At 47.0% G+C, this 16,223-nt stretch overlaps 1 protein-coding gene across 3 annotated transcripts in view; it reads left to right on the top strand.

Annotated features, from left to right (window-relative positions):
* The window catches only part of MYBBP1A (MYB binding protein 1a), a 50,386-nt gene that overhangs the window by 10,534 nt on the left and 23,629 nt on the right, over positions 1 to 16,223 (top strand). For all 3 annotated transcript variants that reach the window (XR_014541898.1, XM_083587450.1, XM_083587451.1), the window contains exons 11-20: positions 728 to 853; positions 1,771 to 1,977; positions 3,042 to 3,150; positions 6,240 to 6,336; positions 7,240 to 7,394; positions 8,742 to 8,831; positions 9,137 to 9,313; positions 10,547 to 10,711; positions 14,399 to 14,556; positions 16,075 to 16,209. Coding sequence is in view for 2 of the 3 variants with exons in the window: in XM_083587450.1 (XP_083443576.1) it covers positions 728 to 853; positions 1,771 to 1,977; positions 3,042 to 3,150; positions 6,240 to 6,336; positions 7,240 to 7,394; positions 8,742 to 8,831; positions 9,137 to 9,313; positions 10,547 to 10,711; positions 14,399 to 14,556; positions 16,075 to 16,209 (1,419 nt within the window). In the remaining variant the exon portion in view is untranslated. The remainder of the gene's footprint in view (positions 1 to 727; positions 854 to 1,770; positions 1,978 to 3,041; positions 3,151 to 6,239; positions 6,337 to 7,239; positions 7,395 to 8,741; positions 8,832 to 9,136; positions 9,314 to 10,546; positions 10,712 to 14,398; positions 14,557 to 16,074; positions 16,210 to 16,223) is intronic.

Consider the following 16,223-nt stretch of genomic DNA (forward strand, 5'->3'; position numbering starts at 1 on the left):
GATGGGAGCTGGTCCTCTGGTACTTGATAGTGCAGTGTGTATGTTGATATTGCGAAGGTAGAAACTTAAGATCCTGCAAGACACGCTTGGCATTTACGTTACTGGGTGGTTGCCACAATGCAAGCTAGATCTAGCTGAGATGTATTCAGTGCTTATTTTCTAGAAAAATAGATGCTGCTACTCACTATGAAGTTGTTACAGTAAGTGCCAGACTTTTTAACAATAAAAAAGAGGTGCCGGTACTGCGTACCCTTGAGTAAAGGTACAGGACCCCTGGACGGTTGAGTCCAGTCAAAGGCGACTATGGGATGCGGTGCTCATCTCGCTTTCATGCCAGGGGAGCCAGCATTTGTTCACAGACAGCTTTCCAGGTCATGTGGCCAGCATGACTAAACCGCTTCTGGCACAACGAGTGCCAGAGTGTACAGAAACACCGCTTACCTTCCCGCCGCAGCGGTACCTATTTATCTACTTGCACTGGTGTGCTTTTGAACTGCTAGGTTGGCAGAAGACCCTTGAGTACCCCCTGAAAAAAAGCACTGGATGTAACAATCTGCCCCCCCATCTATATTTACTTGCCACAAACATGTGGACTGGAAACTTCTTTCCAGGTGAAAGTGGGTATTCTTGGCTTTCTAACTGAAGTGTCTCTAGAGTTACAAATCATTTGGGAAGGCCGCTTTGTTTCAGCTGCCTGTATTAAGAAGTCGCTGTTGTCTTCTGCCAGGTTCTGCTTCTTTCACGCTTTTTTCAAGACCAAGAAACCGACCCCTGAGATAACCGAGACAAAAACCACACCATCGGTGCCCCTGAACGAGGCATCCCGCACAGCAGCCGCAAACTCGTTTTTCAGGTATTCCCTTTGCTGCCTTGCTAGTTTTGAGCTCGAAAACCGTACGTGACTCACAACCCCAGCACCTCAAGGACTGCCTCTCCCCATATGAATCAACCCGGACCTTGCAATCATCATTCCTTGAGGCATTTCTCCATGTGCCCTCTCCTTGAGAGGCCCAGAGGGTGGCAGCACAAGAAGGGGCCTTTTCTGTGGTGGCTCCCCTCTTGTGGAATGTTCTCCCCAGGGAGGCTTGTCTGTCAGCACCATAGGTTCTTAACATCATGAAGACAGATGTGGATTCATTCAAGGTTTTACATTGCTGGGCTATTGAATTCCAGGTTGCAGCTAATATCCTTGTCAAAAGTTCTTTGCTTTTTTAAGACATAATTTTTAATTGATTGTCGCATGTTTTTTCTTACATTTTGGCTTCCCACCCTTACTTCCATGTTTTTATTCCTACCTTATACCTGCTGCTTTATAGGACATACAGTGGTACTTCAGGTTAAGAACTTAATTCGTTCTAGAGGTCTGTTCTTAACCTGAAACTGTTCTTAACCTGAAGCACCACTTTAGCTAATGGGGCCTCCTGCTGCTGCCGTGCCGCCAGAGCATGATTTCTGTTCTCATCCTGAAGCAAAGTTCTTAACCTGAAGCACTATTTCTGGGTTAACGGAGTCTGTAACCTGAAGTGTATGTAACCTGAAGCGTATGTAACCCGAGGTACCACTGTACTTTAATACAACCATCCTCTATTTCACTTACCGATGTTTTCTTTCCACGTCAAAAGTTCTTTAGAGTGACAAGATTTCATGTTGTCGGTCCTCATATTCAGCAACGACAGCTGTCGAGGAAGCCCGATGTAACTATTTTTTGCATTTCTGCATATCCCAAACGGCGGTTCCTGCGTTCAGTCGCTGTTTTCTCTCTCCCTGCAGTTTGCTCCAGCACTTGAACACGATGCCCGCCCTGGGGGACTCGGCCAAAGCAGAAGAAATGAGGAAGAAGCACCTTCACGGCTTGACCGCCAGCGGGGACCCCTGGCTCTACCTCATCGTCCAGTACGCCAGTGCCCTCCTCTCTCACCAGGCCCACGTCGCAGTTGTGGTGCCATTTAGCGATGAAGAGAAGCTTGCTTGGGACAGGTACGAGGCACTTAGAGCAGGGTGGGGAGCCTGTGGCCTTCCAGGTGTGGTTGGACTCTCTTCTCAGTGGAGTAATAATAATAATAATAATAATAATAATAATAATTTATTATTTATACCCCGCCCATCTGGCTGAGTTTCCCCAGCCACTCTGGGCGGCTCCCAATCAAGTGTTAAAAACAGTACAGCGTTAAATATTAAAAACTTCCCTGAACAGGGCTGCCTTAAGAGGTCTTCTGAATGTCAGGCCGTTGTTTATCTCTTTGACATCTGATGGGAGGGCGTTCCACAGGGAGGGCGCCACTACCGAGAAGGTCCTCTGTCTGGTTCCCTGTAGCCTCACTTCTCGCAATGAGGGAACCGCCAGAAGGCCCTCGGTGCTGGATCTCAGTGTCCGGGCTGAATGATGGGGGTGGAGAAGCTCCTTCAGGTATACAGGACCGAGGCCGTTTAGGGCTTTAAAGGTCAGCACCAACACTTTGAATCGTGCTCGGAAACGTACTGGGAGCCAATGCAGATCTCTCAGAACCAGTGTTATGTGGTCCCAGTGGCTACTCCCAGTCATCAGTCTAGCTGCCGCATTCTGGATTAATTGCAGTTTCCGGGTCACCTTCAAGGGTAGCCCCACGTAGAGCGTGTTGCAGTAGTCCAAGCGGGAGATAACTAAAGCATGCACCACTCTGGCGAGACAGTCTGCAGGCAGGTAGGGTCTTAGTCTGCGTACCAGGTGGAGCTGGTAGACAGCTGCCCTGGACACAGAGTTAACCTGCGCCTCCATGGACAGCTGTGAGTCCAAAATGACTCCCAGGCTGCGCACCTGGTCTTTCAGGGGCACAGTTACCCCATTCAGGACCAGGGAATCCCCCACACCCACCCGCTCCCTGCCTAGGGCCCAAGCTATTTTACCGCCTGAGGCGGAGGGACAAGTTGGTTCATTCCCCATTCTGTGTACAAAGTCTGACTAGACTGGCCTAGTCTCACCAAGCTCGGTTGGCTGGAGCAAGCAAATAACAAACAATCACAGAGCTGCGTGTCTCAGTCTGACCATTCTCTCCCCATCACAGAATGCTCCAGACGGTGGAAACCTTGCGGAAGAGAGAGAAGAAAAGTCAGACCCTGAAGTCCTCCGCCTTCCAACACCTCCTGTTGTTAGTTGGCATTCACCTCTTCAAGGTAATATCCGGCACGCTGGAAGCGGCTGTTTTGGGTGAGGCTTTAAATATGGCTGTGACCATAATACCTGAGCCAATAATGATGATGATCATGGAAGGGGAGAGATATTTTGCAAAGGGCTGCCAGGGCTTGTCTTGGGAAGGGCACAGGAAACTGCCTTATATGAGGTCAGACTATTGGGTCTACAGTGGTACCTCGGGTTACATACGCTTCAGGTTACATATGCTTCAGGTTACAGACTCCGCTAACCCAGAAATAGTGCTTCAGGTTAAGAAGTTTGCATCAGGAGAACAGAAATAGTGCTCCAGCGGCAGCAGGAGGCCCCATTAGCTAAAGTGGTGCTTCAGGTTAAGAACAGTTTCAGGTTAAGTACGGACCTCTGGAACGAATTAAGTACTTAACCTGAGGTACCACTGTACCTTGGTTCTCAAACTTAATCCATTCCGGAAGTCCACTCCAAAGCCAAAGCATTCCAAAACCAAGATGCACTTTCCCATAGAAAGTAATGCAAAACGGATTAATCCGTTCCAGACTTTTGAAAACAACCCCTAAAACAGTAATTTAACATGAATTTTACTATCTAACGAGACCATTGATCCATAAAATGTAAGCAATAATCAATGTACTGTAGTATAAAATAAATAAGACAGTATCGTAGGTGATAAAAATTAAAATTATTATTTTTTCTTACCTGCACTGATGATAGTCATTGTTTGGAAAGGGGCTTTTCTCCATTTCCGCAGTCACACAGCCAATCAGTCAGTAGCTGAATTGGGTTCCACACAGTCACAAAAACAAATTCACTGAAAAAGCCTCAAAAACAAAAACGCAAAATGAATAGCAAAAACAAAAGCGCCAAATACAGTGGTACCTTGGTTCTCGAACTTAATCTGTTCTGGAAGTCAGTTTGACTTCCGAAATGTTTGAAAACCAAGATGCAGCGTCTAACAATAGCTGGCAGCCGCATTGGATATTTGGCTTCCGAAAAAGGTTTGAAAACCGGAACACTTCCGGGTTTTTGGTGTTTGAGAACCAAGGCGTTTGAGAACCAAGGTACCACTGTATATAGTTCAGTGTTGCCTACACTGACTGGCAGTGGCCCTCCAGGGTTTCACAAGCAGGGGTCTCTCCCAGGTCCTACCTGGAGATGCTGTAGCTTGAATCTGGGAATATATTTTTTTACATGGAAAGCTGTGCTCTGCTACTGAGTCGCAGCCTCTCCAAAGTGGGGAGCAAACTCCATCCTTTCAGACAGAGTTACAGGAGTCCCCTCTTTTATTAATTTATATTATTGCATTTACACCTCAAGGAGCTCATGTTACGTTCTTTCAGGTTACGTTCCGCGGCGACCTGGAAGTACCGGAAAGGGTTACTTCCAAGTTTCGCCGCATGCGCAGAAGCACAAAATGACGTCATGCACAGAAGCGGCGAATTGCAACCCGCGCATGCGCAGATGCGCTGCTGCGGGTTGCGCTCTTTTCATTTTACAAATGGGCCTCTGGAATGGATCCCGTTCGCAACCAGAGGTACCACTGTACATGGTTGTCTCCCTATTATTATCCTCACAACAACCTCATCTGTTCAGGCCCAGGATCTTCTGTCTTCAATTCCCGAGCTCCACTGTTTAAATACCTGGAAACGGCAGAAGGAAAGCCTGCCTCTGAGCATGTTCAGAGTGCAGCCCCAGCACCCAATGATTAGTTCTTTAAAAATTTGTTGGCTTGCTTACTGTATGCCTCACAAACGTGACATGGAAAGATGAATTGCTATTTTGCAGGAAATGGTAAACAGAACAATGTATTTTGCAACAAACAGTATAACAAAACAATCCTTCGGATTTGGCAGGAAGAAAGAGACCAGGGATATGCTCGTTGGTCCATGGAAGGCCAACATGTTCAAAGAACCGAACACATCAGTTGAATAAAAATAAAATAAAATGAAAAGCAAGCAGACAAACCCAGGAATTGCAAGTGCATGGGTTCGAGCTTGAGTTCTAGTGTATTTCTGTACCTGCACAATTTTTATTTATTTTAGCAAACCACTACTTTATCATTCAAAAAATATCTCTTCAGAAGTTTACAAAAATTATCAATAAAAACAGATAATTAAATCCATTCAAATGATGGCTAAAATCATCAGTTGCTAAAAAGAAAGAGAACACGTAACTTCTGCATGTGTGGATAGACTTCCCTACAGAAAAATGTTTTAAGCAGACGCCGAAAAGAGAACGACAAAGACACCTGTCTGATGTCAATCAGCAGGGAGTTCCAAAGTGTGGGTGCTGCCACACTAATCCAAAAGATGAGTTTCTTACAAGCGCAGAGCAAGTATTATGTGTCAGCTGTAGCAAGTGAACTGCAGGGTCGTTGCAGAATGCCCTGAGGATGGCTCCTGGTTGCAAAATGCCTGGTGGGGTAGTGTGATGGCTTGTGAACGCTCTCTGCAAGAAATGCCTTTGCTCACTCAGAGATACATATATACAGTCTTTATTTTACATATGTACAAGCAGCACGTTACAATCATGCATCCGAATCCTCCGGCTCAGATTCTTGGAGTGCCTTACGCCCGCCCCTTCTCCAACAGAAAAGGCGTGGAATTTTCATGTGATGTCTCTGTCCCCTCCTCTTTAACACTCTCCTTTCCTTGGCAGACGGAACAGGCATTGTTTCACTGTCTGTGCCAGAACTTCCTGTGGGGTGTTGAGGCTCTGGTCCAACATCTGTGAGCTGTCCCTCCTCCTGGCTTTCCCTTCTTTCCTCCACTGCCACTTCCTGCCCCCCTTCCTCTGCCTGTCTCTTCTCCTCCCCTTCATTCCCCGGCAATACCACGACAGGTAGGGCTGTGGAATGCCAATTTTAGGAAATGGGGGCACCACTGGAACATAGGAACACTGAAGCTCTTTCCCACCAGAAAGTCTCCCATCCTTACCTTCTTTGCAACAGCCTCGCATGCTGCCCTGAGTGGCTTTGGAGAAAGACAGGATAAAAACACAGGGACGATGATAATGACAACATTTGACTCCTTTTTTCTTTCTTTCTCTTTTGGTTCCCTCCGCCTCTCGCTTCCTCACTCGATTCTCGCCCCACTAGTCTCCTGCAGAGTGTGTGAACCTTCTGAGCGACCTGCAGAATTGCACCCAGAGAGCCTTTGGAGAGAAACCCAAGAAGAAAAAGACAGCGGTTGCTGGTGAGTCTCTGTTCACAGCCTGATTTATCCACCACACCCTTGTAGATAAGCCCCTCATAGATGCTGGCCTGATATTTATCAATTTATATAATAAACAACAGGAGATTATACGGATAGGTGTGAAGGGAGAGAAAGAAAAGGAAAACTTGCTCTTTTTTCTGTCTGTTTATTTGGTGGGCCTCCAGATCCTATGCTAGTTCTACTCAAGAGTAGACCCATTGATTTTAACAAGACATGACCAGGGTGGATTTGATTTAAATCACTAGTCAGTAAGACTTGATTTAAATCTCTTTTTTTACAGAAAGACTCATTCTTGCTGGTATAATCTTAGTATTTACAACAGGTGAGGGTTTCATTTTTGGAATAATTTTCAGAGTAGTTTTTACAGTTATATCAAAAATTACCGATTAGAAATAGAAATTACCTGTTAGAAATACATAGATAATTATGAAATTATTGTGAGGTTTAATAAGTTAATGGTTTATATCTGGACCACTTTTCATTTTAAAAATCGATTTAAAAAAATAAATAAATCATTGATTTTTATCCTCCCTGGACATGACTAACTTGGTCCATCAGTGGGTCTATTCTGAGTAAATCGCGGTTGGATGTAGGCCCTAGGCAGCCTTTGGCCTTCTAGATTGCTGCAAGTGTCAGCAATGGCTGAGGCATGATGGGAGTTGTAGTTCAACAACACCTGGAGGGCCAAGGCTGTTGACAGCATTTGGGTGCGCAGGAGGGATTGTGCTGCACCCCAATTCCCTCCTCCACCAGCCCACCCATGTGCAGCTCCTTGTCTCTGTTGCTAGCAGGATGAAAGGCAGGCTGGATTCGCTGAGCAGGCCAGTGTTGCAATGCATGCTGGGAGGCATTCAGGCTGCCCGTGTGTTTTTCTCTACTCAGGTGGCGAAGAAGAGCCGGAATGGGTGGAGGTGATCATCGAAGTCCTCCTTTCCCTACTGGCCCAGTCCAGCGGGCTCATCCGACGGGTCTGCAAAAGCGTCTTTGGGCTCGTCTGTCAGCACATGACGAAGGGCGCCCTGCAGCTCATCTTAGACGTGAGTAGCCTGTGGCTGTCCAGAGCAGGAATGGTGACATTCCCGCCCTCCGGGGCTGGGTGCTCTTGGGGGAAAGCAGTTGGGGGCCACATCCCAGTGTGGGAAGAGTCATGGCTGGGTAAGGTTAAAGTGTGTGTGTGTATGGGGGGAGGGAGTCACGTTCATTTAAAGCGCTAGGATACAGCCGCCCCCCAAATAATCCTGGGAACTGTAGTGTGTTAAGGTTGCCGAGACCCGTATTCTCACAGAGCTACAATTCCCAGAGTTTGCACCACTCTGGAAATTGCAGCTCTCTGAGAGGAATAAGGAGTCTCCTGACAAAACCCAGCATCTCCCCTCTCCCTCAGGCCTGCGGGGCTTTGACCCCAGTAGAAAAACGCTTCCACACTTCTGCTTTTGACGATGGCTGTCATTGAATTCTACTCAGCATTGTTCCAGAGCAGAACTCTGACGTACAGTTAGCAGAGAAAAAAATGTAAACACGTTGAAGGATTCTCAAACATAGACCAGAGGCAATTGTATTTCACCCAGCAGAGCTTTACTGCTACTGAAGGCAAATGATCATAATGGTCACTAATACATTCAGGACTGGCACTGCCCCTAAGAAATCCAGTTGCAGCAGACTTGACTTAAACTTACAATAACTTATAATAAGACTAAACCTTAACACTATACAGTGGTACCTTGGGTTACATACGCTTCAGGTTACAGACTCCGCTAACCCAGAAATATTGCTTCAGGTTAAGAACTTTGCTCCAGGATGAGAACAGAAATTGTGCTCCGGCGGTGCGGCAGCAGCAGGAGGCTCCATTAGCTAAAGTGGTGCTTCAGGTTAAGAACTGTTTCAGGTTAAGTATGGACCTTTGGAACGAATTAAGTACTTAACCCGAGGTACCACTGTATACAGAACACCACACCAGAAGGAAGAGGGGTAGAAAGAGAAAGTGAAACCCAGGCTCCTTCTCGCCTTACTTTTATAGTCAGACATAAAAAGAGAAGAGAATCAGTTTAAAGCAGCTGTACTCAGCTTCTCTGAAGGTATAACCCAAACATCAAGAACCTTCTGCTTGTTTCTTTCACACAGAGCAGCTTCCAGAACCCTCTTGAATTAAGTAGAATAGGAAAGATCTCTACACATCAGATCATTACTTTCTGTACCGTGAAATTCAAACTGACAATGGCAGCCCTGTGCCATAGCAAATGCATGCTTTGGGAGAACACTCCTTTGCGCATGTGAGAGAAGGGGCACATCTTTGTCAATATGCAGCCTGCAACTTAGGTTTGAGCATCAGTACTGACCACCTGTGTAAAATATATATGTGTAAAATACATATATTTCTTCTCAAGGTTCTCGACCCACAGCACGACCAGGATGAAGAGAACGCTGTCGTCGTGATGGAAGAAACTCAAAAGAAGAAATCTTTGCCGGAAGATGTGGTAACTGCTACCGAATTTGTTATAATAGTGCCTTTAGCCCTGGAGCGTCACTAAGGCCACTTTCCCCCTTCGCATTTTAGGACTGTGTCTAATAAACGGTGTAAAAGGAGGGGAACGGCAGTTGCGACTTCAGGCTAAGCCTTCTGACGTTCCTGAGCCGCTGTATTTGCATATAAAATAAGACCGAATGGCAAAAGGAGCGATTTTGAGTGCTTTTAGCTTGATGCAGGATTTTTCTAAGGACTGAGATTTGCCAAGTCTTGGATTCCCAATAAACTGAGTTGAATCTTCCTCTTTCTCGGCAGAGCGAAGAGGATGATGGTGAGGAGAGTTCTTCTGAAGAAGACGACAGCTCTGAGAACGATGAGAGTGAAGGGGAGGAAAAGGAGGCTTCGGAGACAGATAACGAAGACGAGAACGTCGAAGCCGACGAGAAATTCCGCGCCATGCTGCGAGGAGTTCTGCAAGCTGGGAATGCACTGGTAAGTGTCGCAGGAGGTGAGGGCGAGGTGTGGAAGGTTTAGCAATGCGGCAATGTCTTATTATTGTTTTTTTTTTAAAAAAATATTTATTTGGTTTTTCAGATTAAAATTTTACAGTCATATATCGAACATAGATCATAAAAACAAGATTCCAAGCCATCTCCTGGACTTCCATCCTCCCCTTTGTGGGTTCTATTATTAATCATTTCTTCCTGCATCTTTTATGATGATCCAAATCTTTCCCATCTCCATTGTATCCAGAATGCACCATTAAACTACAAGTGATATTCCAATCCCACTAACAATTGTAACTGTTTACAATGGTCTTCAAGATGAGTTATAAATTTCCCCCATTCCCCTTATTAAAAGTTTGGTCTTCCTGATTTCTGATTCTTCCGGTCATTTTAGCCATTTAGACATAGTCCATCAACTTGATCTGCCATTCTTCTCTGGTAGGGGCTGTGGCGTTTGCCTCCTAGGTGGGTCATTAGGAAAGGGTTAAATGAGTGAGAATGTGATTGGCCAGTGAGAATGCAAGGGAGGAGTAAAAGTTAGAGTGGGAGGTTTTGAAAATCAGTTGAGAGTTGGGAGTTGAAGAAGGAAGAGGGAGGTTAAGTCTGTGGGTTGGTCGCGTTGTGTTGTGAGGGAGTGAGAGGAATTGTTAGGCGGAGTCAGATAGATAGTTGGAATAATCAGTTGTTTTGAAGTTGTTAGGAACGCATAGAACAGTTAAGGAACTAAGATTAAGAAACTGTCAAGAAAAATTAACTGAAACCATAAGCTTGTTCATGCCTACAAATAAACTTGATTATTTGTTCATGTTAACAACTGTCTGGACTCCGTGTGTCCCCGTGAGATACAGGGTGGTGGCAGCGAAGAAAGCAATCACAGTCGTGGCACAGCGTCAAATGTCCGGGGACCCTGTGTGATTGCCACAGGGGCTTTATCTTCTTTCCATCTCTGGGCCAATAATACGGCACTGTCTTCTGCACTGAGGGAACCCCGAGTTCTGTGGGGAAGAAGGCTGAATTCTACAGCTTGGAAACCCATTGGGTTGTCCTTCCTGGAGTTGACCCACTAAAAATGGATGGACTTGACTGACCCCAATCTGTCAGTTCCAGTGTTTCTACTCTGGGTCAAACTTAGTTGGATACAACCCAAACAGTGGCATAGGACCAGCACTGGGTACAAAACTTTAAAACACACACACATTTTTAATATTAAAAATCCTAGGGTGGCGATGACAGCGATGAGGACGTTGATGACGAAACCATGATGTCCCTCGACGAGAACCTGTCGGCCCTCTTTGCCGAGCAGAAGAAGCGCATCCAAGCCAAGAAGGACGAGAAGGAAAAGATGCGCAAGGAGAAAATATTACGCCGGGAATTCAAGATCAAGGTAGGAGGAGACGAGGTGTTGGCCCCAGGGGAGAGAAAGCCTTTGAAATCACAATTAGCACAAAGCCATTGAGAGCTGGCTCAGATTGCTGCCTCCCAGTAACTTAGGTAAAGGTAAAGGGACCCCTGACCATTAGGTCCAGTCGTGGCCGACTCTGGGGTCGCGGCGCTCATCTCGCTTTGTTGGCCAAGGGAGCCAGTGTACAGCTTCCGGGTCATGTGGCCAGCATGACTAAGCCACTTCTGGCAAACCAGAGCAGCACACAGAAAGGCCATTTACCTTCCCGCCGGAGCGGTACCTATTTATCTACTTGCGCTTTGATGTGCTTTCGAACTGCTAGGTTGGCAGGAGCAGGGACCGAGCAACGGGAGCTCACCCTGTCACGGGGATTCGAACCGCTGACCTTCTGATCGGCAAGTCTTAGGCTCTGTGGTTTAACCCACAGCGCCACCCGCGTCCCCCCAGTAACTTAAGCAGAGATAAAAATGAAATAAAAATTGATTCGTTGCCCCTGGGTGTGTTTTCAGCCTGCATCTAGAAAACATTGCATTGGAAGATGGGTTAAAATTAATCATAATAACCTTCAAACCATGGGTTAGGATCCTGGGTTTTTTATCTGACTTGTTCTGAAGCTGATAGCCAAAAGCAGTCTTTGTAGCATGAGTTTTTATTATTATTTTATCCAGAGGTTTTCAACCTTTTTGAGTCCATGGCTCCCTTGACCAACTACAGTGGTACCTCAGGTTAAGAACTTAATTTGTTCTGGAGGTCCGTTCTTAACCTGAAACTGTTCTTAACCTGAGGTACCACTTTAGCTAATGGGGCCTCCCACTGCCACTGCGCTGCCGGAGCACGATTTCTGTTCTCATCCTGAAGCAAAGTTCTTAACCTGAAGCACTATTTCGGGTTGGCGGAGTCTGTAACCTGAAGCATCTGTAACCCGAGGTACCACTGTACATTCTTTCTGCAGGGCTCAGGAGCCCAGTTGTGTCACCCTTTGCCTGCAGAGCTGGCAGCCTCTCACCCTTTTTCGAACACCCTTCCTTGTGGAGTGTTCCCTCAGCCTCCTCTCCTCTCTCCTCTCCCCTCTCCTTGGGACTCCTCTGGGCAGCTGCTTCTTCTGCCCCTGGTCTCTGAACTGCCTCCTCACACTGCCCCACAGGGGCCTTGGAAGAAGATGCCCCCAGTCCTAGTGGCCCAACTGGCCAAAGATGAACGTGAGGCTGGCACCTCACCTTGGGAGGCTGCAGTGGCAGCAGCGGGTGCTGCTGGGCCTGCATGGCGTAAAGGCTCCCCTTCAGCACTGGGCACTCAGCTTCCAGGCAAGCCCTGCACACAGCAAGCACAAGAAAGGCCAGCACAGCGCCCGCCTGCCTGCCTGCCTGCCCGGTCTCCCACTTATCTGTCCATCCCCAACAGCAAAGGCTGGTGGCCTGGCTGACTGGGCTTCCTCACCCACTTGCTTGCTTACTCCGAGGCTGCCTTAGCTCCTGGCAACCAGCACCCCCTGGCCAACCGCAGAGGCACCATTCACCTGGGGAGCTTGCAGCCAGGGCTGCTGCAACAAACAGCCGTGCAAGCCTTTGGGAGGCAGAGATGCAAGAGGGCATCCAAGGAGGGAGGGAAGGAAAGAGGGACAGAGGCTAGTGTTGCCCACGGCAGCCCTGACCACCATTCAAGGCACCCCAGGGTGCTACAGCACACTGGTTGAAAACCACTGACTTAAACATTTTCACCCCACCTTTCAAGGCACAAGATTCTCTTGGAGCCACGTAAGAAACAGCAAAACATTAAAATAGCACTACCGTAAAACAGTACATAGATATAACAGCAGCTGAGCAGTAAAACCACAGGAGATTTGCAGACCTTTATGCTCTTGGAAAGGGACAGCATCTATTTTTGTTTTGATGTACGACTTACGGCACATACCATTTTTAATTTAGAACTGCTGTCCATCCCTCTGTGGCTGGATCTGAGGATGAGAGGATGCAGTTGGGTTTGGGATTGTTTTAATTGTGGCCTCCAGGGGTCAGCATAAGCTTGGGAAACAGTTTTTCAGCGTGTGAAATACTGTTTGGTGGCAAGAATCCGAACTGGAGCAGTAGAGCCAATTACTGAGCTAGCTTCTGAGTTACACAGGTCTCTTCCTTGATGTTCCCTGAAAAAATAAGTGGATCAGGGAGGGAGAAGAGGGAAAGTCTTGTTCTTTACCAACATGACAGAGGCCTTGACAGATGGCAGTGGAGGAACCCTTTTGCAGACTATTTTGTGCTGTGATCCTATACTCATTTACCTGGGAGTGAGGCCCATTAAAAAAATGGGGCTTCCTTCTGAGCATAAGTCACTTTGCACAACGTGCAAAGTGAGTTGCACTAAAGCTTAGGAGGAGTTGGGAGGACAAAGGGACTGTCATGCAGCCACATCTATGCGGTTAAATTGGGTGGGGCACCCCAGGACCGGGGATCAGATGTGGCTCTCAGGAAACTCGCCAGGCTACACTCAAGGTGGTTTTTCCCCTGGCTCAATTGTGTCCTTCAACTCTGATAACTCTTGACAGCGGTGTCCGTGTTTGTAGAAACCATCTTGCTCTGTGAAAGGCAACATCTTATTTGCATTGCCCCACCCACCTTTGCTTCTGGCCCCGCCCACCAAGTGGCATGTGGCCCTCGGAAGGTTTCTCAGAATAGCGTGTGGCCCTCTGGATGACCAAGTTTCCCTGCCCCTGCTCTTACCACGGTAGCGGTTATAGGAACGCCCTTTCTCAAGACCCTGGAGAGCTGCCGGTTAGAGCAAGCAGTGCTGGTCCAGGTGGACAGATAGGCTGTCCTGTCCCCATATACTGTAGGCATTCCTGTTGGCCCAGCCCTAGACTTCTTGCATGTGCACCCCTTCCTTGTTTCATCTCCGCCAAGCTAAGCAGTTGGCTCCTTACCTCTCTCTCCCTGACCTAGCCACTGTGATCCACACGACGGTCACCTCCAGACTGGATTATTGTAACTCGCTCTACGTGGGGCTGCCCTTGAGACTGACCCAGAAACTCCAGCGGGTGCAGAATGCCGCAGCGAGACTCCTTACGATTCACCTGGTGCTATACCAGCTGCACTGGCTCCCGGTGGAGTACAGGATCAGGTTTAAGGTGCTGGTTTTAACCTTTAAATCCCTATATGGCCTAGGACCCTTGTACCTATGGGACCGCCTCTCCTGGTATGTCCCACGGAGGACCTTACGGTCTTCAAACAAAAACATCTTGGAGGTCCCGGGCCACAGGGAGGTTAGGCTGGCCTCAACCAGAGCCAGGGCTTTTTCGGCTGTGGCTCCAATCTGGTGGAACACTCTTATCACAAGAGACTAGGGCCCTGCAGAATTTGACTTCTTTCCGTAGGGCCTGCAAGACAGAGCTGTTCCACCAGGCCTTTGGCTAGGGCACAGTCTGACCCCCCCTTTGGCAGTCCTCACAGAACTCTAGCCCAATGGTTGCCATTAACCTGATTTGAACTGATTTTATAATGAAATGATTTTAGAATGTTGTATTATTTTACTGTTGTTAGCCGCTCTGAGCCCAGCTTCAGCTGGGGAGGGCGGGATATAAATAAATTTTTATTATTTTATTATTATTGTTCTCTGTCTCTGGAAAGCTTGTGTTGGCCTGAGTCCGACACATCTCCCTTCTGTCCCTCACATTTCCAGGTTCTGGATTTGGTCGAGGTGTTCCTGTCGAAGCAAGCGGAGAACCCCCTCGTGTTCACCATCATTGACCCTCTCCTCTCCGTGATTGAGCAGAGCATGAGCAGCGAGTCCGACAAGCAGGAGCAAGACTACCTCCGGAAGACGGCCGATATCTTTACGTGAGTTTGTGGCGAGGTTTCTTATTTGCTATTTCAATTTAGATAGCTCAGGCGGTAGAACAGAAGACTCTTAATTTCGGGGTTGTGGGTTTGAGCCCCACATTGGGCCAGAGGTTCCTGCATTGTAGGGGGTTCGACTAGTTGACCCAAGTCTAGGTTTCTGTGATTCTATATATATATATACCACTACAGTGGTACCTCGGGTTAAGTACTTAATTCGTTCCAGAGGTCCGTACTTAACCTGAAACTGTTCTTAACCTGAAGCACCACTTTAGCTAATGGGGCCTCCTGCTGCCGCTGCGCCGCCGGAGCACGATTTCTGTTCTCATCCTGAAGCAAAGTTCTTAACCTGAAGCACTATTTCTGGGTTAGCGGAGTCTGTAACCTGAAGCGTATGTAACCTGAAGCGAATGTAACCTGAAGCGTATGTAACCTGAGGTACCACTGTGCTGACAAACCCCAAAGCAGTTTACAAGAACTTAATACGTACAGTAAAAACCACATAAGAAGTTAAAAACAGACATCACATTATTATAGCTAGGAAGTGGAAGGGGCAAGCAGAATATAAAATGGAAGAATGGTATAAAGAGGTGTGGGATATAGCTATTAATGATAAATTAACATGTGCCGTTAAGGTAAAAAGGTGAATATGCAGGAGAAATGATTTTGAGGAAATATGGTGGGTGTTTGTAGAATTTGTACAAACTGAAAAGGGTCAAACCATTGCAAGAGGTGAAATTTTGGGAGGTTGGATAGTTACAATGGAACAGTGTCGTGGGGGGGGCACATTTTTATTCTTATTTATTTATGATTATTACTTTGTCAAAATAAAATAAAAATTAAAACAACAACACCACACAGACACAAAAACAGACATCAACGAAAGTATGTATTCCTCATTGGCTATGTATGTCTGATGGATAGAAAGGTTTTCACCAGGTGTTGAAATGAAAGATGTCTTGCTCAGTTTTTCTACTGGCAGACCGTGATCGACCAGTCTTTCTTTGCCGTGCTGGAGTTTATTTCAAGTACCTTTGCTACATTTTTATCCAGAGGTGCAAAACGAACTGGGAGTTGCAGACCTCATGTTTGCCTGTCTGCATCTTGATGTGGATTCAGTCCACGTGGCATGGGAGGAAGATTTTCTTTTTCAGGCAGACCCCTGGATGTGAAACATTGTTTATCCAATGCCAGTCCTACTCAGAGTAGACCCACTGAAACTAACTTGAGTCCGTTAATTTCGATGGGTCAACCCTGAGTAGATGGATGTGACTCTATACCAGGATCTGCTGCAAAGAGAGAGCCTGCAGGTCTATAGTGTGTTCCTATCGGTGGTACAAAATTGTCCAGCCGTGCTCTCAAGTCAGCATTTTGAATGTTTTTAGGTAGCTGTGCTACTCGAACACTTTAGGTGTGGGAGGAAAGTGCAGTATACAGATTATGAATAAAACAAGAATGGTATCATACCGGTAGGGTTTCTTTGGTTTACTGACTGTGTTGTGTTCCCTTGGTTTTCAGGAACCACCTATGCAGATCCAAGCAGTACTGCAAAAACGTGGCCCCCATCCGGGAAGAACTGCATGCCCAGCTGGAGAGTCTGGTGAAAAGAGCTTGCAAGCAGAGTGACTCCTCTGTTGCCCTTTACTGCTTCAGGTGGGTCGTTTGGG

This window comes from Podarcis filfolensis (assembly GCF_964270895.1).
Source record: "Podarcis filfolensis genome assembly, chromosome: 15".
Taxonomy (NCBI): Eukaryota; Metazoa; Chordata; class Lepidosauria; order Squamata; family Lacertidae; genus Podarcis; species Podarcis filfolensis.